This window comes from Myxine glutinosa, chromosome 1 (genome assembly GCF_964187855.1).
Source record: "Myxine glutinosa chromosome 1, kmMyxGlut1.1, whole genome shotgun sequence".
Classification (NCBI taxonomy): Eukaryota; Metazoa; Chordata; class Myxini; order Myxiniformes; family Myxinidae; genus Myxine; species Myxine glutinosa.
Window position 1 is genome coordinate 158,462,220 of NC_136261.1, and position 23,330 is coordinate 158,485,549.

Consider the following 23,330-nt stretch of genomic DNA (forward strand, 5'->3'; position numbering starts at 1 on the left):
AACCATTCGAAGCATTGAGCTTTCTCCTGTGGAGTCGCCATTTTCTTTTTCATGAAACCACCAGACCTGAAAGCAAAGAAAACTGAGTTTCTGTATCATAAACCAAAGGGTATTGTTAGTAAGGGAAACATATGAAAATCTGTTAACTAAATTGTTACCAAAAAATTTCTTCACCAATATGTTTGTAAAGGTGTGTAATAACATGTGTTAAAATGTTGAAGGTCAACTCCCGTGGGAAACCCAGAAAAAAAGCTGTTGAATTCGGGTACCGCAAAATTATTTTCGAGAATTTTTTTTTTTTTAATCGGCCCTTAAGTAACTTATGAGGGGTCAAATAAGGGTTTTTCATGATTCTGAGTTGATTGTTAACATTTATATTTCACCACAGACACTCCTTTGTGGAAAAATAATTTCTAAATATATCTCATTTTCTACTTTGCAGGACATGGAGTCTAGCAATATGGATGAAGACGTTACTCCACCTGTGCTCAATTGCTTCATCCGTGCACGCTCGGATACACCAGCTGAAAGGCTCATACAGGCAACTCCAAAGGGATACTCAACTTTATTGAAACAAGCAGAAACTGTCGAAAATGTTACTGTTGTGGAACGTATGAAGGAGGCTCAAAAGGAAGGAAAACTGAGGTACCACCAGAAGTGTAAAAATGATCTGTACAACAACTTTGTTGCAACCACCAAGAAGTCAGCTCAAGCATCAAAGGCAGAGAAAGATTCATCAAAGTTGAAGAGAAGACGCACTACTTGTGAGTTCAGTTCATCAACTGGCTGCAGTTCTAGGAGATCACAGTCAGTTGACCTCCTGTATAAGGATGTATGCATTCTTTGCAACCAACCAGCCCAGCTCTACAAAAATAATCCAGCACAAGCTAGAAAGAAATACAGAGTGCCAGATAATTTGACTGCAGATACACTGAAGGCAAGCTTGCTGAAGACAGCACGGAGTCGCGGGGATGACTGGGGCACTGAAGTCACTGGACACCTGGAAGGGATCAACGACTTGGTAGCAGAAGAAACACTGTACCATTTGCGATGCAAACTTATGTTTGCGAGAGGTGACAGTTTGTCCAAGACTGATGAGGAAGGAAAAAGGAAGAGAGGACAGAGGAGTATTGATGAGGAGCGAGAGGCAGTTTTTATTGAATTCTGCGAATGGTTAGACTCAGAATTAGAGCATGGGGTGATGAACATGGACCAAGTCCATGAAAAGCTGCAGGAGTTTGATCAGTCACCAGAGAAGAGCCTTTCTTATTCAAAGCATTGGCTAAAGATAAAACTTCTAGAGAAATACGAAGACACCTTGTATTTCACAACACAGGAAAGAAGGGCAGATGTACTCTGTCTCAAAGATGGCACCGACAATATTCTGCGAGTGCATCATGCTAATCTTGACCATGGAGATGAGAAGACTCAGATCATAAAGACGGCACTCAAGTTCATATCCAATGATATTGCCTTGATTGATTTAGGTCCAAAGTCATACCCCACCACACACAGTATGACTGACATCGATAGTCAGCTGACACTTGTTCCTGCAAGCCTTCAGATGTTCTTGAGACCGATTGTCAAGACAGACGAAAGAGTTGCCGTTTGGGGGCAGAATTTTATTAAGGCCTGTCGACCTCGGTCTGGAGTATTGCCACACCAAATGGGGCTTGCCATACAACTTGATCATAGATTTGGGTCAAAATGGATGCTCAACAAGTTCCACCGGCTGGGATACACTGAGTCTTACACGGAGACACAAAACTACAAATACTGCTTCCTTAATAGTAGGAGTGGAGATGATGTTCCAGATACTTCTGGCACTCTTGACACCATTGTGGAGGAAACCGATGAACAGATCAATGATGAGGTTGCGGTTGATGCTGCGCTTGAGGATCAATCAGTGATGACAGCCAAAGTGCCAGCCAGTGAAAGTGAATTGTCAAGTAACTAGGGCATTGCCCGTACGTGGGTGCCCGTTCCTTGCCAAAAAAAAAAAAAAACGCTACCCGTACGCTCTACCCCGCCCGTATGCCCGTAAACAAAAAAAACAACGCTCTTCGCTTCCGCCCTTCGCTCTGACTGAATTGGGAGAAATAATGCGCATAAGAAATCGAATTACGAACCGTAATGGCGGTCAGCTCGTAACGCGCTCAGCTCCGCTCGCTCTCACATCGGCCACGCCTACGCAACAAAGCGTTCTGTGATTGGCTGCCGGAAGTGAAGTCTTCACTGTCCGGAAGGTCGCAAATCGCAGTTAGGATGAATCGTTTTAATTTAATCGCAGTTTGAATTCGTTTTAAAACATAGTTTAACGGCAACATAGTTTTCCAACGTGAAATAAATGAATACGCTCTCAAATGTGCCGTCCGAGGCAGAGTCTGATCGCCACGTTCGGCACACGTGATAGCTCGCTGCTCTCTGATTGGTTGAAGCGTTTTTTGGACATAGCTCGGTAAGTACTTCTCCGATTAATTTAAAACGTTGAAAAGGCACATCCTCGGGTCCCCAGCAATATACCTGGCAAGTTTAAAGTATATCGGACCCGTGGTTGTCGAGAAACAGCGGTCACAGACAAACACACAGACACACAGACACACAGACACACAGAGATTGCTGGAATTATAGATAGATGATCAGGTGGTCTTTATGGAGGTTGGGGAAACAAACAATGCAGTCACTCAGTTTGTTGGAGACAATATAGATTTAAACATTGTCTCTATTCACGGAAACACTCCCTTTCACTCAATGGGTTGGATCGAAGTCACCTCTCCGGCACCACCTTTGCCAGATCCACAGACAACAGCAGCTTTCCCCCGGGTGAAGTTGAAGGCACTCGACAAAGCTAAGATCCTGAGAGGAACTGAAGTAAAGATTATTCCATTTACGAACAGGAAACAGATAGGAACGAACGCGATCATGTTTCTCCCCCTCGCTGAGCTTTCCCCCTCCCTGGCTCATGATCAGCCACTCCTCACTCCAGGTGACACACTCTGGGCAGCGGGGTGGGTGATCAAAGCCAACGATCCTGAGTTAGGTGTGCATGGGTATGAGCCAGTTCCAACACTGGACCCCACGGCTCCTGAGGAGCTATTGCAGTCCACGAGCTGTAATTGTCATGGAGATTGCAGCAACCGGCGATGCAGCTGCAAGAAGAATGGGGTCACGTGCATCTCGGCCTGTGGAGTCTGTAATGGCATTACATGCAGAAACTGCAGTCATGATGTTGTTGAGTCTGAAGAAGACATAGACAATGACTGTTGAAACTTCTGACATTGTGAATGAGAAATAACTCTTGAGTATTATATATGTATGTGAAATAAAAGCTACTTTGTGTGTAAATGTAAAAGTGAAAATATAAATGTTAACAATCAACTCAGAATCATGAAAAACCCTTATTTGACCCCTCATAAGTTACTTAAGGGCCGATTAAAAAAAATAAAAATTCTCGAAAAAATTTTTTCGGTACCCGAATTCAACAGCTTTTTTTCTGGGTTTCCCACGGGAGTTGAACTTCAACATTTTAACACATGTTATTACACACCTTTACAAACATATTGGTGAAGAAATTTTTTGGTAACAATTTAGTTAACAGATTTGTGAAATATCTCATAAAATGCCCTTACTATGTTGTATCATTTGTGGTTCTAAATATGTTGACAACCAAAGTTGTCCGTGTCGTTTTGGAACACCCGTGTATAATGTGATTGCCACATGCCTATAGCAGTCCTGTACTACTAGATAGAGACAGTATTGGACATCAGTTGAACTCTTGTCACAATTTGTTGACAAAAATCGGGAGGCTGAACACTCAACGGACCCAAGACTCGAGCTTTGACTCGTCTTTATATCTGTGGCCTGTGTTACGTGCTCCTCCCCAGACCCCGGTCACGGTGTACCTCCGAGCCCCGAGAGGAGTCGAGGCAGAAAGATGTGTTATTCTGTATGTCAAAGATCAATGGTGAAACCACACCAATTGTTACCAACAAACAAGTATTGTATTAAGATCACACAAGAATAACAGTACAACAATAATAGTAATCAATTGTACAACCAATATATATTTCCTATGATGGTACCATCAGGTTCGTACAATATAACTCACTGTGCTCCAAGTGAGCGAAAAGAAAAAATTCCCCAATGTCTCTATTCCGGCATCAAGCCAAAGTCGATCCGCTCCAGTGATCGTCACAACGATGTGCAAACGAGACCAGAATCCCGTTTGGATGACAGTCACAGTCCCACTGCCAAAGCTGTGCAAAGGCGCCCTCAAGGCGACTGGGAAATCACACCCTCGGGTATGGACGTTCCACGGCTCCAAATCGGCGAACCGCAGATTTCCCACTCAAAAGCCACGTTACACACGCACACCAGATTAGCATCTGAATGCGGTGAAAATGGTTGAAGTGAAGTGAAAAACCTTGAGCGATGCACAAATCCTGCGCGAGTCAAAATGGCCGACGGCCGTTCTCGTGGCGTAACGGCACTCCAACGATTCTCTTCGGAATCGACCGCAAAACCTGTCACACAGGTTTATCTGTCACAGCGATAACAACTCTGTCGCAGGAATCCCTTTCCCAGGAAACCCAAAGTTCACTCGTGACCCTCGTTCGCTCCAGACCTCGAAGCAGCTCGGCTTCTTGTCCGACTCACTCGCTCTGCCTTTTCTTCCTCTTCGTCATCGTCCGGTTCCGGTTTCATTTAAAACATTAACTTTTTTGCCTTTTGAAAATAGTAATCTCTATCTCCCTTAAATGACAACAATAATAGTACATGGAATCAAAAATGTTTGCAGTGGATGAAAACCACAACAATGGAAGTGACGAATCCGTAACACCTGATAGTCATTTTTATTTGTCTGCTCACCTCCAACAAGGGCATTGGTCCAATTTGTAAGAACCCTTTTTGTTCTTGAGGAGAAGGAGGTGTGGAGGGGGTGGGCTGTATATCTGTGGAGTCGTGGAGTCACTGTATATATACGCTGTATATATATATCTAGTCGCTGTATATATATACACAAAGAATTAAGTTAAGCACCCCCCCCCCGTTTTTTTACAACCTCGCACATTACAAGTTTGTTGTCGTCAAAACAGTGTAATATACCCATGATATTGCTATATTTTCTGGAGAAGTGATATTATGGTCACATAAAAACATAACAATCATGCCGTTTTCAATATTTTATTCTGAATAATTTAAGGTGAAATTTTTTGGGAATTTTAGGCATATTTTCACCTCAATTTAAGTATGGAGCTATAGGTCCATCACGGACAGTGTGGATGACGTTTATGTTTTCTAACGTACAGTCATTGTTCTGAGAAGACCTCTAGCGATCTTTGCGTCAATAACGTGTGTAGGACCCACGTGATCGGATCACTGACTCAACCCTACGTCTCATAGACCCTGTAAGCCGTCGTATGCGTTGCTGTGGCAGGTTGAACCCCCTCGAGCACGTTTGGGACATGTTGGGACGACAAATTGCGAAGATGGTCCCTCCAATAGCCAATCTGGATGAATTGGAACGTGCATTACATCGGGAATGGAACAACCTGCCACAGCAACGCATACGACGGCTTACAGGGTCTATGAGACGTAGGGTTGTCAGTGATCCGATCACGTGGGTCCTACACACGTTATTGACGCAAAGATCGCTAGAGGTCTTCTCAGAACAATGACTGTACGTTAGAAAACATAAACGTCATCCACACTGTCCGTGATGGACCTATAGCTCCATACTTAAATTGAGGTGAAAATATGCCTAAAATTCCCAAAAAATTTCACCTTAAATTATTCAGAATAAAATATTGAAAACGGCATGATTGTTATGTTTTTATGTGACCATAATATCACTTCTCCAGAAAATATAGCAATATCATGGGTATATTACACTGTTTTGACGACAACAAACTTGTAATGTGCGAGGTTGTAAAAAAACGGGGGGGGGGTGCTTAACTTAATTCTTTGTGTATATATATATACACTGTATATCTATATATATAAAACACAGTTTGTTTGTTTGTGTTACCTATAGACTCATAAATGGAGAGGCTCACGTACTTGATTTTTGGCATAGACATTGCCATTGGGCTCCGGAAGGACATGGCCCACCTAAAAATGAGCTCCGATGACGAGATCCATATTTTTTATTAATAGTTAACGTAGCGCATTTCAGCGAGGAACATTATACACTGAATCGCAGCCTGTGCCACAGCAGCGCTGATTCGCTCAGAGCGATCACGTGATCTTCCATCCTCGCCGCCAGACGCGCTCACGTATTCGATTTTTGGCATAGACATGGCCATTGGGCCCGGGAAGGACATGGCCTACCTAAAAATGACCCCACACAACAAGTTTCTTCGCTCGATAGTGCCTAAGCCTTTTTTTCATTAATGACAGTTATATACAAGTACACATTCGCATAAACCCTCCTCCCCATTCCCCCTGCCCCCCCCCTTCCCCCCTCCCTTCCCCTCCTCTTCCCCCCTCCCCCTCCCCCTCCACCCCTTCCCTCCCCTCCCCTTTCTACCCCTCCCTCGCCTCCCCTTCACCCCCTACCCTTCACTTCCCCCCCCCCTTCCCTCCCCTTCCCTCCTCCGTCCTCCCCTTCCCCTCCTCCGTCCTCCCCTCCCCCTCCCCTTCCCCCTCCTCCCCCCCTCCCCTCCCCTCTCCTCCCCTTCCACTCCTCTCCCCCTCCCCCGCCAGGCAACGCCGGTACTTCTGCTAGTATATATATCTAATGTATATTATGTATATGATAGTAATCATATGCCACGTCCCATGACCGGTGGCTCATAAGGCGTGTACGATTGGCCGAAGTCTCACAAATTGGCTGACCTTGCCTGATGTTTGACTGGAGCTGGTTAAGGCAGGAGGTGGGAATTTGCCCTCCCCCCCTTCCCCAATTATAAAAGATAACGTGGGATCTTTAACATCCACCAGCATTCAATGCTGGCAGATAGGACTCCTGGCTAACATTGCTTCTGAAGGATGGCACACTCATTGAGGCAACAGGCTGCCTGCGAAACAACCTGGACGGACAACAAGCATGTCCACTTATTCAAAGGGGAGTCCACTTTAAGCTCTCCCTCCTCTCAGCCCAAATGAAAATAAATGAATTTTGAAAAAGTATTTTCATACAGTAACCAGAGCTGTTTGGGTATTGTCATGTCAATGGGATTATAGGCAGAGGCCGGGGGTTAATGATTTGCATTCTTCAACCTTCATATCGACCAATTTGTGAGGCGACGTATCTGTGAATTGGTGGAAGTTTAGCACATCTTGAAAGCTGATTTATTCTCGGTTTAGGCTCTAATTTAAGCCGTACATCTATACATTTAATTGTCCTTCACCTGTAATACGCCATTTTATTTTCTTTGATCTTTATGTTTCTTACCGGGGGAGGAGGTAACTCAGAAACTTCTGGTCCCTGCCTTGCTTTTTAATACGGAATTTTATTGTCAATTCCTTACCCTTATCCATGCCCTACTTGCACATTGGCATGAATGTTACTTTGCTGCTTCAAAATAAAAATTGAATCTCAACACTTTAATACACAAATATAAGCTTGATCAGGCTTCAAGTGACGTTAATGTCCATTGACCTATCACACTGACATTTCTAAGTTTACGGTGTCTTGAGATATACCTTTGTGCTCAACTTCATTATCACTTCACATTGACACAGTTGTACCTTTTTTCTTTTTGCTTCTGCAGGGCAGGCCCTACCATACCACATGACTGCCGGCGACCTGTCGGCCGATCCGGTCGTCATGGAGGCAAAAACCTGCACCCTGGGTGTCGCAACGTACTTGCTCGATGCCGAAGGAAACTTGATGCAGGATCGTCCTCGACCACCTGTGCCTGGAGAAGAAGGAGGAGGCGATGACACTGGTTGTGATGAGGTTACAAAGTCACTGGCAGAGCGAGCACTGATCCTCAAAGGCCAGGCCGGAACACCTCGTCGACCGGACTTCGATTTGGGTTTTGAACCAGAGGGGAGTGCCTCGCCGACATTTCCTCCATATGTGCGCTGGGGTGAGTCCCTTGCAGCACTACTTGAAGATCGAGATGGCACACAGCTCTTCCGTGCTTTCCTTGCACAAGAAGGCAGCTCTGACCTTGTCGACTTCTGGTATGCATGCAATGGTTTTCGGAACCTCGCGCCAGAACGCATGGCCAAGGCCGCACGTTTGATATACAAACGTTACGTGGGCGATGCTACTGGTGCGGTGGCGGCACGGCTGGGACTCTCTACACGTACCACAGTGCGTGACATTGTGACTGGACGAGGATCTGCACTTAGGGAACTCAACGCTGGAGTCTTTGACCAGGCACAGTCTGAGGTTCAACGAGCAATGGAGGAGAACGCTTACCCAGCTTTTTTGAAATCTGATGTATACTTGGAGTATGTGCGCGCTGGTAGTGAAGAGAGCCCTTGTCCACAACAGCTAAGTGGCACAGACACCTGCAACAGTGGTAGTGGTAGCGGAAGTGGTGCGGCAACTACTCGCTACCTCCCAACTCTTAATGAGGATGAGGAGTGGGTTGGGGATGAAGAGGTCTTGGGAGTCTCACGTTTGGCAAAAGGGGGTAGTCCACCCTGTCTTGCTGCTACTGAGGATTTGGGTTTGAGAATATCTTCACATCCACACCGTTTAGCAAGCTGGAGGTTTGACGGAGATGCCAGTGAGTGCCAGTAAGTGATGTTCCTTTTTTTCATTTATTGGTTTTTGTGTGATTCCAATATGGCTTTATGCCTAATTTGGTGCATCTCACGGAGTAATCTGGAAAATAAAGTCAAGCATTTGTAAAGTGTCATTTTTAGGGGGTTAGCCTATTTGGCTTTCCCATCTGAACCAATAGGTCATGATTCTGGCCAAGGTTCAAATTCCATATGCTGTTAATTTAATCTGTTGTCTATTAATGTTCTTGTAATTCATGTTGAAGTACAATGCCATCTTCTCTAAAGTACACTGCCATCTTCTAATGTCTTTGTCCTACATGTGATCACATACAAGCTTCACCATGAGCCTTGGATCCAATGTGAAAAGCCTTCTTTCTCGAGCTTTTTACCTTTCCCTTTCTGTTTTTCCCAAAATCCAGTTGCCACCTTTACCCTGTGATTTCCTCAACACCCCTCCCCCCACTCCCTCCCCCACCCTTCCTCCAACTCCTCTTTCTCTTTGGGTTCATTCCACATGCATTGGATGTACTATTTTGCTGCCTATATAGTGCATAAGTTTCAACTGCCGTAAAGTAAATGGTGCTTGTCCAATTTGAGAATCTTCAGTTTGTATCTCTGTTGGAGTGTTACACACCTGCTGTCAAATATGCTGAGGTAGCTTGGCAGGTACAAACTACAGCACATTATTTGTGTATTTAAAATTTTACATTATTTTGTTGTTGTTGTTGTTTAGCAAGGCATATATCAAATGTAGTACAAATGACAGCTTCAGGCTCTACCTTAGTGGCTGTATCCTGCAATTTACCCTGAACACTGCTCTAAAGCTTTTGCAAATGTTTTCACCTGTTCTAGTATGTTTGGCTGCTATTATGTTCATAGTATGGATATTAATGCTCATTGATAAGTCATAGCCAATATATCAATACGATTGTAATGTATATGTGTTTGTTTATTTTAATGTTATGAGAAGATGTTATATGAATCTCATGGAGAAGATGCTTGAGGTTCTTGTGTTAATGAAAGTAATTGCATTCGCACCCTTCTTACGCACCTGACACCAGCCCTGGGAGCCAGGTGAAGCCTGCAGCCGGATTTGGGTTGAATGCCGGGCAAGCTCGTGCTCCAGCATCCAGTGCAAATGACAGTGAACAGAGTGTGTCCAGCGATGCCACCACCACTGACGATGCCCTTTCAGTTACAGACAGCAGTGTGTAAGTATTGTAGACCATATGGTGCCATCTATATACTACATATGCAAAAAGAGTCAGGAAGATGATAAACATTCAAGGGGCTATTTGTAGAGAATGTGGCTTGGAGTCAAAGGTATAACATCCACTACTTGCTCACCAAAAAAAGTCCAGCCTTGGTCAAGTTCTAATTTGCAATCAATAATCTCCTTTTATGCCTCGCTGCATTGGCACGTTGGAGCATTTTGTCCAGTCATCAATCCTGGTCTGGGTCGATTTTTCTTGCTGCGTCAGTTATGATGTGGTTCTTCTACACCTCCTGAAACGTCTACACCTGTGGTTCGTCTCGTACCCTGGAATTAAATTGCATCAAATCAGACTTTGCTGATTTTTCACAACTTCCATGTGAAAAACAAATTCTACAAATTTCAGAAAATTTATTAAAAATACAAAACTATAATATCTTTGTTCGATAAGTGTCCACCCCCGACCGAGTTAATGCTTGGTGGCAGCACCTTTGACAGCAATTACTGTTATTGTTATTATTCCCAATGTGAGTCTTGGGATAGGTCTGTACCAACTTTGCACACCTTGACTGGGCAATGTTTACCCATTCTTCTGTACAAAACTGTTCAAGCTCAGTCAAGTTGCGTGGGGAGCATTGATGGTCAGCAATATTCAAGTCATGCTACAGATTTTCAATTGGATTTAGCTCAGAGCTCTGACTCAGCCACTAAAAGACATTTCTCTTTTTGTAACTTAGCCACTTCATTGTAGTTTTGGTTGCGTGCTTTGAGTCATTGTCATACTGAAAGGTGAACTTCTGTCCCAATTTCAGCTTTCTTGCAGAGGGCAGCAGGTTTTCTTCTAGGATTTCTCTGTATTTTGCTCTATCCATTTTTCCTTCTATCCTGGCAAGCACCCCAGTCCCTGCTGATGAAAAACATCCCCATAACATGATGCTGCCACTACCATGCTTCACAGTGGGGATGGTGTTCTTTCGGTGATATGCTTTGTTGGGTTTCCACCAAATATAATGTTTTGCATTTAGGCCAAAAATTTTTGTCTTGGTTTCATCAGACCACGAAACTTTTTTTCCCCACATGGCTTCAGAATCTCTAGAATATTTTTTTGCATACCTCAAAAGACGGAAAGACGAAGGTGGAAGAAGACGAAGACGAAGGTTCTTTCCGAAGGTCGAAAAGACGAAGGTGATGGCAAGTGGTAAAGCATGTGGTGAGGTGGAAAGAACTGGGAAGTGGCCCTGTGCTGTGTGCAGGAAGGGTGTCGGAGTGAACTCCATTCAATGTACAATGTGCGCTGAGTGGGTTCATCAAAAATATAGTGGTCTGAGAGGGTCATTAACCAGTGTGGCAGCTACATTCAAATGTAAGGTGTGCACAGAGGGAGCTGCAGATGGAGGAAATGTTGAGTTTGATCTTGGAGACGGCGTGAAGCTGGAAGGTGTGAAAACATTTTGCTACCTCGGAGACATGCTGAATGGAGAAGGTGGATCAGACTCGGCAACGGTTGCTCGAGTGAGATGTGCATGGAAGAAGTTTCGGGAACTGAGTGGCGTGTTGATGAGGAGGGGAGTGTCGTTGAAGCTGAAGGGAAAGGTGTATGCTGCTTGTGTGAGAAGTGTTATGATTTATGGGAGCGAGACATGGGTAATGAACGTAGAGCAGCAACGAAGGGTGGAAAGGGTGGAAATGCGAATGGTTTGATGGATGTGCGGAGTATCGTTGAGAGAGAGGAAGACAAATGATGAATTGCAAAAAATGATGGGAATCGAGCCTGTGATTGATGCTCTGGAGAGGAACAGGTTGAGATAGTTTGGTCATGTGTTGAGGAAGGATGAAAGTGATTGGTTGAGAAGAGTGATGGAAATGAATGTAGAAGGAAGTCGAGGACAGGGAAGACCGAGAAAGACTTGGCTAAAGATGGTGGAAGAAGAAATGTGGGCAAGGGTGTTAACCAGGAGAGATGCAGAAAATAGGGCAAGGTGGAGAAGATTGTCATGGGGACCGCAAGGCTAACCCCCGCTCTAGCAGGGAAAATGGCCTTAAAATGCATGTTGTTGTTGTTGTTGTATACCTCAAGCGGGACTCAAGATGGGCTGTTTTGAATAATGACTTCCTTCTTGCCACCCTACGGTACAGACCAGACTTGTGGAGTGTTTGGGATATTGTTCACATGCACACAGTGACCAGTCTTTGCCATAAAGTCCTGTAACTCTTTCAAAGTTGCCATTGGTCTCTTGGTGGCCTCTCTGATCAGTCTCCTTGCTTGGTCATTCAGTTTGGAGGGACGGCCTGATCTAGGCAGGGTCTTGGTGGTACCATACAGTCACGTGAAAAAGTAAGTACACCCCATGTAATGTTTTGACTTTTTCAACATACACCTATTTGATCTTCATTTCCACGATATCGATAGATAAATGTGATATAATATAACAAATATCATGAAACATTTACATTTTGTAGTCCATTGTATAATGTAAATAAACATAAATGCAAATTTCGCATGTGGAAAAAGTAAGTACACCCCTACATTTATCACTACTTCAGATACCTAAAATTAGAATCAGGTGCACCAGCTGAGGTGCAAATGATTAGAACATCGTTAGAGAGGATCTTGGAGGAACTTGTCTTATTTAAACCTCGGACATTTAGTTTGGTTTGCTCTTTGTTGTTGAAGTGTGCGGCGTCACCATGCCTAGATCAAAAGAGCTCTCTGAGGCCTTCAGAAAGAAGGTTAGAGATGCCTACGAGTCTGGGAAGGGATTAAAAAAGATCTCCAAACAATTTGAAATCAATCATTCGACTGTCCGGAAGATCATCTACAAGTGGAGAAGATTCCAAAGAACTGCCAACTTGTTCGGGCCAGGCCACCCCAGCAAGTTCAGCCCGAGAGCAGACCGCAAGATGCTGAAAGAAGTCTCCAAGAACCCCATAATGTCATCACAGGACCTACAGGTAGCTCTTGCCACTGTTCATGTCAAAGTGCACGAGTCTACCATTAGAAAGATGCTGCACAAATTTGATCTACATGGGAGGTGTGCCAGGAGGAAACCTTTGCTGTCCAGAAAGAACATCCAGGCAAGACTAAAGTTTGCCAATGAACACCTTGGCAAAGACCAGCACTTCTGGAACAATGTGCTCTGGACAGATGAGTCAAAGGTAGAGCTATTTGGCCACAGTACCAGAAGACATGTTTGGCGAAAACCAAAGACAGCATTTGACCACAAGAACCTGATACCAACTGTAAAGCATGGTGGTGGAAATATTATGGTTTGGGCCTGGGCAGCTCACCATCATAGAATCCACTGTGAATTCTTCATTGTACCAGAGGGTGCTTGAGGATAATGTGAGGCCATCTGTCGGAAAGTTGAAGCTCAACCGAAGGTGGACCTTGCAACATGACAATGACCCAAACATACCAGTAAATCCACCAAGGAATGGCTGAAAAGAAAGAAATGGAGGGTTCTGGAATGGCCAAGTCAAAGCCCGGATCTAAATCCCATCCAGATGTTGTGGGGGGATTTGAAACGAGCTATGCATGCAAGAAACCCCTCAAACATCGCATAGCTGAAAGAATTCTGCATGGAGGAGTGGGCAAAAATTTCTCCCAGTCGATGTCAGAGACTGGTAGACAGTTATAAGAAACGCCTACTTGAGGTTGTTTCTGCCAAAGGGGGCAATACCACCTATTAGAGCCAAGGGTGTACTTACTTTTTCCACATGCGAAATTTGATTTTATGTTTATTTAAATTACTAGGGCATGCCCGTACGTGGGTGCAATGCCCGTACGTGGGTACGTGGGTACGTGGGTGCGAGTACGGTGACAATCCCCCCCCCCCCTCTATTTACATGAAATGGTTTGGTTCATGAAATGTTTTGGTCCATTCGCAACGCCAAAGCGAACGGCGAACGGCTTGCGAGTACAGTGACAATCCCCCCCCTCTATTTACATGAAATGGTTTGGTCCATTCGCAACGACCACAGAACCCCCCCCCCCCCCTCTATTTACATGAAATGGTTTGGTCCATTCGCAACGCCAAAGCGAACGGCGAACGGCTAAATCGCCATAGCTCGGTAACTACTTGTCCGATTAATTTCAAACCTTGAAAAGGCACATCCTCGGGTCCCCAGCAATATACCTGGCAAGTTTCAAGTATATCGGACCGGTAGTTGTCGAGAAACAGCGGTCACAGACAAACATACACACATACACACATACACACAGAGATTAATGGAATTATAGATAGACTAGGGCATGCCCGTACTATATATAAGCTAGGACGTGCCCGTACGTGGGTGCCCGTTCCTTGCCAAAAAAAAAAAAAAAAAAAAATTTGTGTAGGGGTGTGTGTGTGTAAACATCCTAGGGCGTGCCCGTACGTGGGTGCAAAAAAACATGCGTGCAAACAACAACAACAAAAAAAAACTTTGAAACCACGTGGCAGTAACGACCACAGAACCCCCCCCCCCCCCTCTATTTACATGAATGGTTTGGTCCATTCGCAACGACCACAGAACCCCCCCCCTCTATTTACATGCAATGGTTTGGTCCAAAGCGAACGGCTTGCAGTGTTTGGTAAAGAAATCGCCATAGCTCGGTAAGTACTTGTCCGATTAATATGAAACCTTGAAAAGGCACATCCTCGGGTCCCCAGCAATATACCTGGCAAGTTTAAAGTATATCGGACCCGTGGTTGTCGAGAAACAGCGGTCACAGACAAACATACACACATACACACATACACACATACACACATACAAACACACAGAGATTAATGGAATTATAGATAGATACAATGGACTACAAAATGTAAATGTTTCATGATATTTGTTATATTATATCACCTTTATCTTTCAATATTTTTGAAATGAAGATCAAATAGCTGTATGTTGAAATATGTTGAAAAAGTCAAAATTTTACATGGGGTGTACTTACTTTTTCACGTGACTGTATGCCTTCCACTTCATAATGATTGCCTTGACTGTGCTCCAAGGGATATTCAAGGCCTTTGAAATATTTTTATACCCATCCCCTGATCTGAGCCTTTCTGCAACTTTATTCCGAAGGTCTTTTGAAAGCTCCTTGGTGCTCATGGTTGTCTTTGCTGCGAAATGCACTACCCAGCAGAGGAAACCCACAGGAACAGCTGAATGTATCCTGAAATAATCAGAATCGCTGCAATTTAACACAGGTGGAGGCCAATTAACTTGGTGTGTGATTTTGAAAGGGATTGGTTACACCTGAGCTAATTTGCAATTGCTATTAAAAGGGGGGGGGGGGGGCGGGGGGACTGGACACTTCTCCAACCAAGAAATTCTATTTTTGTATTTTTTATTAATTTTCTGAAATACCTCTAGCCGTACCATCCCCTGTTCTTAATATCCCTTTGTCTAGCCATGTCATGCCTCATAGCACGTGGTCCTTGCTCACCCCTCCTTTCCCCAGCCATGTCATCCCTGGTTTCTCATATGCCTTCTTCCAATCATGCTGTCCTCATTCCTTGCTACGCCCCTACTGTCATTCCAGCAAGGCCATCCATTTTTCATCATTGATCGCCGCTCCCTCATAACAGCTGTACCACCCCTCATTCCTTGTGTATCTCTTCATCCGTGCTACTCCCTTCCTCCCCCCATCCCAAGCAACCCCTCCCCCTTTCCTCTCCGCCCCTTCCCGTTCCTTATCCGTCCCCTCCACCCAGCCGTGCAGTTCCTCTTTAGTCCCCTCCCTCCAGCTATGCTGTTCCTCGGTTGTCTCCTCCCTCCCTCCAGCCGTGCCGTCCCTCACTCCTTGTTCGTCCCCTCCCTCCTGCCTTTTTGGCCCTTGCCCTTGTTTGCCTCTTCTCTCAGGCCATGCTGTTCCTTGTACCTCATCCGCACCCTTCCTCCTTTCCTCAAGTGGTGCCATTCTTCATTTATTGTTGCTCCCCTCCCTCCCTTCATCCTACCCATGTCATCCTTTCTTCCTCCCTTTCTTCTGTCCAGCTGTGCCATTCCTCATTCCCAACCATCCCTCATTCCCTTGCTCTATAAGCTTCTTTTTTTTCTTCCCATTGTTACGGATTCGTCACTTCCGTTGTTGTGGTTTTCATCCACTGTAAACATTTTTGATTCCATGCACTATTATTGTTGTCGTTTAAGGGAGATAGGGATTACTATTTTCAAAAGGTAAAAAAGTTAATGTTTTAAATGAAACCGGAACCGGACGACGAAGAAGAGGAAGAGGAGGAAAAGAAGGCGGAGCGAGTGAGTCAGAGAAGAAGCCCAGCTGCTTCAAGGTCTGGAGCGAACGATTGGTGAACGAGAGTCACGAGTAACTTTGGGTTTCCCAGGAAAGGGATTCCTGCGACAGAGTTGTTATCGCTGTGACAGATCAACCTGCGTGTCAGGTTTTGCAGTCGATTCCGAAGAGAATCGTTGGAGTGCCGTTACGCCACGAGAACGGGCCGTCGGCCATTTTGACTTGCGCGCTTTGCGCTTCGCTCAAGGTTTTTCACCGCCTCAACCATTTTCACCGCATTCCGACGTTAATTTGGTGTGTGTATGTGTGTAACGTGGCTTTTGGAGTGGGAAATCTGCGGTTCACCGATTGAGAGCTGTCAAACGTCCATACCTAAAGGTGTGATTTCCCCGTCGCTTCTCGAGGACACCTTCGCCCATCTTTGGGCAGTGTAACTGTCAACCCAACGGGATTCTGGTCTCGATACGACATCGTACGGATGATCACTGGAGTGGATCGACTTTGGCTTGATGCCGGAATACGACTTTGGCTTGATGCCGGAATACGACTTTGGCTTGATGCGGGAATAGAGACATTGGGAATGTTCTTCTTTTCGCTCACTTGGAGCACAGTGAGTTTTATTGTACGAACCTGATGGTACCATCATAGGAAATATATATTGGTTGTACAATTGATTACTATTGTTTTTGTGTTGTTATTCTTGTGTGACCTTAATACAATATTTGTTTGTTGGTAACAATTTGTGTGGTTTCACCATTGATCTTTGACACAGAATAACACATCTTTCTGCCGTGACTCCTCTTGGGGCTCGGAGGTACAGAATAACACATCGTAACACCATGTTGTAACACCACATGTTGTAACACCATCGTAACACCACAGAAGCACGTAACACCATGTTGACTGTCCTACTCTCCCTCCCCCTCTTGTTTCTTCATTCCTTCCCTCATACTCTTCTCCCGATCTTTTTCTCCACTTCCCTATTATCATCTCCCTCATTTCCCAAATCTCTCGCTTTGTTGGTTCCTGAGTACAGATTATTCTATTTTGACGAGGGAGAGTAGGGCAGTGTACAAGTTATTATTTCTAAAGAAGTAACATGTAGCAACGGCTTAAACATAACTTGTATGATGAGGACATTTAGAGAGTCTGGACAAATTGATATTGTTTTTGAACCTGGAGTCAGTGTCATGAAGTGCTCAGATGGTAAGTCTAAATTGGTCATGGGAAATTATTTTATTTGACATCTTAAATGGTTGTTGAAGCAGCGATTCATGGCAAGCAAAAGAGGAAGGATCCTCACTGCACAGTATCATCGTCCTTCCAACAGTTGTATGTATGTGTGTATAATAATAAAATATAATATAATATGTACACCTTGACCCTGACATTTGCGTTCCCAACATATCCACAGACCCTGCACATTCGCGGTTGATAAATTGCGACCTTCTCATACATTCGCGGCCACGTGTCCCACAAATTCGCGGTTTTTCATGGACACAAAAAAATAATTTACATGAGCCGTGAGCACGACCGGCTTCTACATTCCTGGCCGTGCGCTTTGCATTTTCATGGCTTTTAGTGGCCACATAAAAACATTTTAGCTGTGTTATAAGTTTAGCATGTGTTATATGTGTTATAAGTTATATGTGTTATAATGTGTTATAAGTTTAGCATCAAGACAAATGATGAATTGCGAAAGATGATGGGAATATTGCCTGTGATTGATGCTGTGAAGAGGAACAGGTTGAGATGGTTTGGTCATGTATTGAGGAAGGATGAAAGTGACTGGTTGAGAAGAGTGATGGAAGTTAATGTAGAAGGAAGTAGAGGACGGGGAAGACCGAGAAAGACTTGGCTAAAAATGGTGGAAGAAGAAATGCGGGCAAGGGGGTTAACAAGGAGAGATGCAGAAAATAGGGCAAAATGGAGAAGATTGTCATGGGGACCGCAAGGCTAACCCCCGCTCTAGCAGGGAACATGGCCTTAAAATGCATGTTGTATAAGTGAGCTTCATTGTGCATGGAAGAAGTTTCGGGAACTGAGTGGCGTGCTGACGAGGAGGGGAGTGTCGTTGAAGATGAAGGGAAAGGTGTATGCTGCATGTGTGAGAAGTGTTATGATTTATGGGAGCGAGACATGGGTAATGGACGTAGAGCAGCAACGAAAGCTGGAAAGGGTGGAAATGCGAATGGTTCGGTGGATGTGTGGAGTATCATTGAGAGAGAGAGATAGACAAATGATGAATTGCGAAAGATGATGGGAATAGAGCCTGTGATGGATGCTGTGAAGAGAAACAGTTTGAGATGGTTTGGTCATGTGTTGAGGAAGGATGAAAGTGACTGGTTGAGAAGAGTGATGGAAATGAATGTAGAAGGAAGTAGAGGACGAAGAAGAAATGCAGGCAAGGGGGTTAACAAGGGGAGATGCAGAAAATAGGTCAAAATGGAGAAGATTGTCATGGGGACCGCAAAGCTCACCCCCGCTCTAGCAGGGAAAATGGCCTTAAAATGCCTGTTGTTGTTGTTGTTGGATAAGTGAGCTTTGTGGGATACTCTGCCATTCATGCGGTGAATATCCTTCACATATCCTTCATATCCTTCATATCCTTCACAGGATATCCCACCATTCACACGGTAAACATTGCTTTGCGGGATATTCCGCCATTCGCACGGTGAACATTGCTTCACAGGATATTCCACCAGCTGCATAACACATCATCACCCGCGAGTTACTGCACAGCCTCACCATTCACAGATTTTGAAATGCCCAAAACCTATCCACCCTTTCTCCGAGGTCGGCCTATCCACCCTTTCTCTATTGAAACAATACCCCCACATTCGCGGTTCTGACTTTCGCGGCATTTTCCTGGAATATATCCCCCACGAATGTCAGGGTCGTGGTGTGTATATATATGGCTTGGTAGGATAACCTAACTGAAGTATGTATGCTCGCTTCTGAGGTTTATAGCCTGGGCTTGAATCTCAGCCCAGTTATAAACTATTATCCTGATGTTTCGATGCAGGACGAGGCATCAATGTGTGTGGCACTCATCAGAGGGATATTAGGCGAATGACCCATCTGCCAGCATTTTTGTTTAATTATTATTCTTTTATTTTTTTATATAGGGGTCCTCGCTTATATGTTCCAGAAAAGTTGGACCCAAACACCTTTTTATATTACTTACCATATATTTTCACTAGTTTATAATGATAATGATAATTTAGTGGTCTTGCACCTTGAAAATCTCTAATCTCTAATCATCTCTATCAAGCCGACTGCATCTGTCCTTCGCCCTCTAAATTATCCTTGCCACTGGGCCACGTGGTTTCCCCCATGGACCGAGGCTCCAGCTTTTGTGGCAGCACCTGCATTTGTGGCATGACACGCATGCTGTTAACACCCTGTGGTGTCCACACGGGACCTCATGAAGACCTTTTCCACTCCCACTACGGCCATTATGACCACTTTGGCTAGGCCTGCAGCATGGGCCGCTTTACCAGAACGGCACGTCGTGGATGCCACGCCGCACGCCTGCCGTTTGCACGGCCCTTGTCGGTGTTCTTAAAAATAGTTCGAACAGTCGACGCTTGGCTTAGTGGTTGTGGCTTAGCTTAGCCTGGTTAGTGGCTTAGCCCGGTGTTGGCTTAGTGTTTCAGGTGCCGGCTTGGGATCCTAGGATCCTGGGTTCGAATCCCGGTCGATTGCTAAATTAACACCAGGGGGGTTGACTCAGCCTGTCATCCTTCCGAGGTCGGCAAATTGAGTACCAGCTTGCTGGGATGAATGATCCCGGTGTGTACCCCGGTTTAGAATTGGTACACCGTATCCCTGCTCATCGTAAGAGGTGACTAAGGGTTGGCGTCAGGAAGGGCATCCGGCCATAAAAACTGCCTCAAAAAAGGAACCATGAGGTCATGGGGCCCGCAAGGCTAACCCCCGATTTAGCGGGGAAAAATGGCCTCAAAACGATCATTCATTCATTCATTCTGTCGACGGCAGCAAACCAACATAGTGAGTGATATTGGCTGGTCGTTCACCATTCTTATTTTATTTCACTATGTCTAATTTGACATACAGAGTTACACTACTGCATTGCCGCTTACGTGCAGTTTCACCCTTTTTGTTACCACTTAATTTACCACTCATTGTGTACTTTACCGTGGTAATCATTGAACAACGATAAAAATACAGTCCTGTACAGAACGCTGTGGCATTAAGTCCAACAATGCACAGAGTAAGACAGAGTCTGAGAGGGAGAGGATCTAGTGCATTGTGCGATAGAATGCTGCAAAGCTGGTACTCAAAGCATTGTGGGATGGACACATGGTAACTAGTCTTCTGGCCAATGGACGTTAGTGAGGGGAATTGTTGGTCCTAAGTAACTTATGGAATTGTATGTGAAACAATGGATAGCTGGGAGACTTGTAGCGGTAACCCCCTGTAGCCAATACTCAGAGAAGGGCTAGGACACTGAACGGATCAGGACGCAATAGGACAAAAGGAACAGTAGAAAGAGGGTGATGGGGTTGGGGGATGCCAACATTAAGGTAATAGATGGAGACTTGGAGAAATAATGAAAGTGGAGAGGAATGAGGGGTGAAGGAGGATGCATGGGGGGGTGGTTAACGGCAATATAAAATGCCATTTTTGGGATGGGGAATAATTTGAGATGGTGATGAACAGCTGTGTTGAAGAATTGGAGAGAAGAATGAGATGTGAAGAGAACATGGAAGTTGGTTCCACAGGTGTATAAAAAGGAGAACAAATGAGTAGAGGTGAACAGTGACTGGATTTTGGCAGTTTCAACAGAATGGAGTTGATGGTGGACCATGTTTGACTGCATATACCTGGGGGGGGGGACAAATCACAGAAAGAACAGAAGGTGCAAGACCTGAAAAGAGGCGGTAGAAGACAGAGATACCAGTGAGTGACCTGTCTACAATAGCGAAGTCATAGACCCATAGACTCGGCTTCATCACTGGAGATTCCAATAATCCTAAAGGCCTTGGTTTCCACGGCATGAGCAAGATGTGAGGCAGGGAAGCCAGCCCAGAAGGGAGACCAGTATTCCATCAAGCTGCGGATGAAAGCCTTGTAGGTGGATAGGAGTTCAGATGTGCCAGGGAAGGACTTTGTATGACGGAGGATGCCCAGTCGGGACTGGCTTTGTTGGCCAAATTTGTAAAGTGGTTTGTTTACCCAAGAATGATCATAGCTGATAGTGAGACCCAGGAGTTTGAGTGACTGGATCTCCTCAAGAGGATTGTTAAGAAAGTAGGTGGGGGGGGGGTTGGGGGGGGGGGAGAGTATCGGGGGTTGCCAGACCATCCTTTTTGCAAGCGATAATGACAGAGTGAGATTCATCAGGATTTAAATATATATTTCAAGTATTTGACCAGCTTGTGATTTTTGTCAAGGTCTGAGGAGAGGAAAGAGGGTGCAGCCTGCCTGTCTGAAGGATCAAGGCTGAAGGATGGCATGGCATGGCAGAGGATGGAGTTATCAGCATATAGATAAAGTTGTCATCAAATAGATGAAGGGATTTTCCAGAGAGTCAAAGAGATTGTTGAAGATTCGGAGTAATTATTAGGAAATGATAATTAAAAGTAAGAATTATAACCAGATATCTGCGATCACAAAGCAATTGCTATGAGTAGGCCTGTCCCGCCCGAGGGTGGGTTACCCTTGGCGATCGCCCACCGGCTTACCCTTGGCCCGTGATCCAATGATGGTCATATTTTTTTCAGACCACCATGTGACCTTGACCTTCAACATTTAGGGATAGAGAGTAAATAAAGAAAATGTGTCTCCATCTGCAATATTATCCATAAAACTCAACATCATGAAACGTGGAGGGAAAATATTCAAGTTATGAACAAAAAGGTGTTTTTTGTTAATTAGGTCACAATTTGAAAAAGTAGGTCAAGTACACAAATCAAATATCCGGTGCACAACTTCATTGCAGGTATTAGTCTGGTTCACTATGTAATTTCGTTGGAATTTTTGGGGGATTTGGAAAACTATATATTTTTGGAAACTATATTGTATAGTCAGTCAGAAAACCAATGTTGCTATTTGCACAGACTCCTGTATGGCGGCCATCTTGGATTTTCAAAATTGCTGCCGTAGAACTAATTTTTCTCAATATCTCAGCTTCTAAATAACATAGAGCTTTGATTCTAACGGCTAAACATACATTTTCAAGGGCCCCGAATCCAATGGTAACAAGTTCGATAAGCTAGACATGACCATAGAGCTCCTATGTGGCGGCCATCTTGGATTTTTCAAACTGGCCGCCGTAAACTTGATGTTTCTCAATATCTCAGCTTCTAAACAACATAAAGCTTTGATTCTAACGGCTAAACATACATTTTCAAGGGCCCCGAATCCAATGGTAACAAGTTCGATAAGCTAGACATGACCATAGAGCTCCTATGTGGCGGCCATCTTGGATTTTTCAAACTGGCCGCCGTAAAACTGATGTAACTCACCTTCTAAAGAGCACAGAGCTTTGATTCATCATTGAGTAAAGTCATCATCATCCTCATCATCGCTTTCGTTCATCACATCTTGAGAGTCCTCATCATTTTGGCACTGGATGTCACACTGACAAAGGTCTGTACAAGCCAAGTTGTTTGTTCTGCAGGAACATCTAGATGAAGAACAGTCTGTTTTGCACTGACATCTAACCATTTGAATGATGGCCTTGGGGGCTGGAGGCTCCTCAGTTGTGGTTGGTTTCACTTGTCCATCCGTGTCTTTGTAAAAGCCGTTTTGCAGGGGATTCAGCTGAGGATCCTGTTGAGCAATGCTTGCCTGACCCCACACTCTGGCTTGGATATGGACTCTAAGGATGTGCTGCTTGAGAGCTCCAAGAGTAGGAGGAAGCCTGTCACTTTCTGCCATGTGTTTGCAAAAGAGATACCATCGTAGTTCGGGGATGCTGTCGATGTGGATGCCATTTGGAGAGTAAGCAGCGCATACAAAGTTAGCTAGTGTGGACAACATGTCCTCCGTCACTTCAGTTGCATCTGAAAGCATTCGCACGGTGTCTATGACATCTTCACTTGCTTTGAGGTAGACATGCAGCCAGGTTGCTTTGCCTATTCGAGAGAACCTCCCAGTGTTGTCTGCCCCTGTGAAAGCATGAAAGGCTGGCAACGCCTTTGCTCTTTCAACCCCTAGAGCTGTCCA

At 44.7% G+C, this 23,330-nt stretch overlaps 1 protein-coding gene across 1 annotated transcript in view; it reads left to right on the forward strand.

Annotated features, from left to right (window-relative positions):
• The window catches only part of LOC137430262 (axin-1), a 97,317-nt gene that overhangs the window by 18,485 nt on the left and 55,502 nt on the right, over positions 1-23,330 (forward strand). The window contains exons 2-3 of the mRNA XM_068121008.2: positions 7,716-8,697; positions 9,747-9,896. Coding sequence (XP_067977109.2) covers positions 7,736-8,697; positions 9,747-9,896 — 1,112 coding nt within the window. The 5' untranslated portion in view covers positions 7,716-7,735. The remainder of the gene's footprint in view (positions 1-7,715; positions 8,698-9,746; positions 9,897-23,330) is intronic.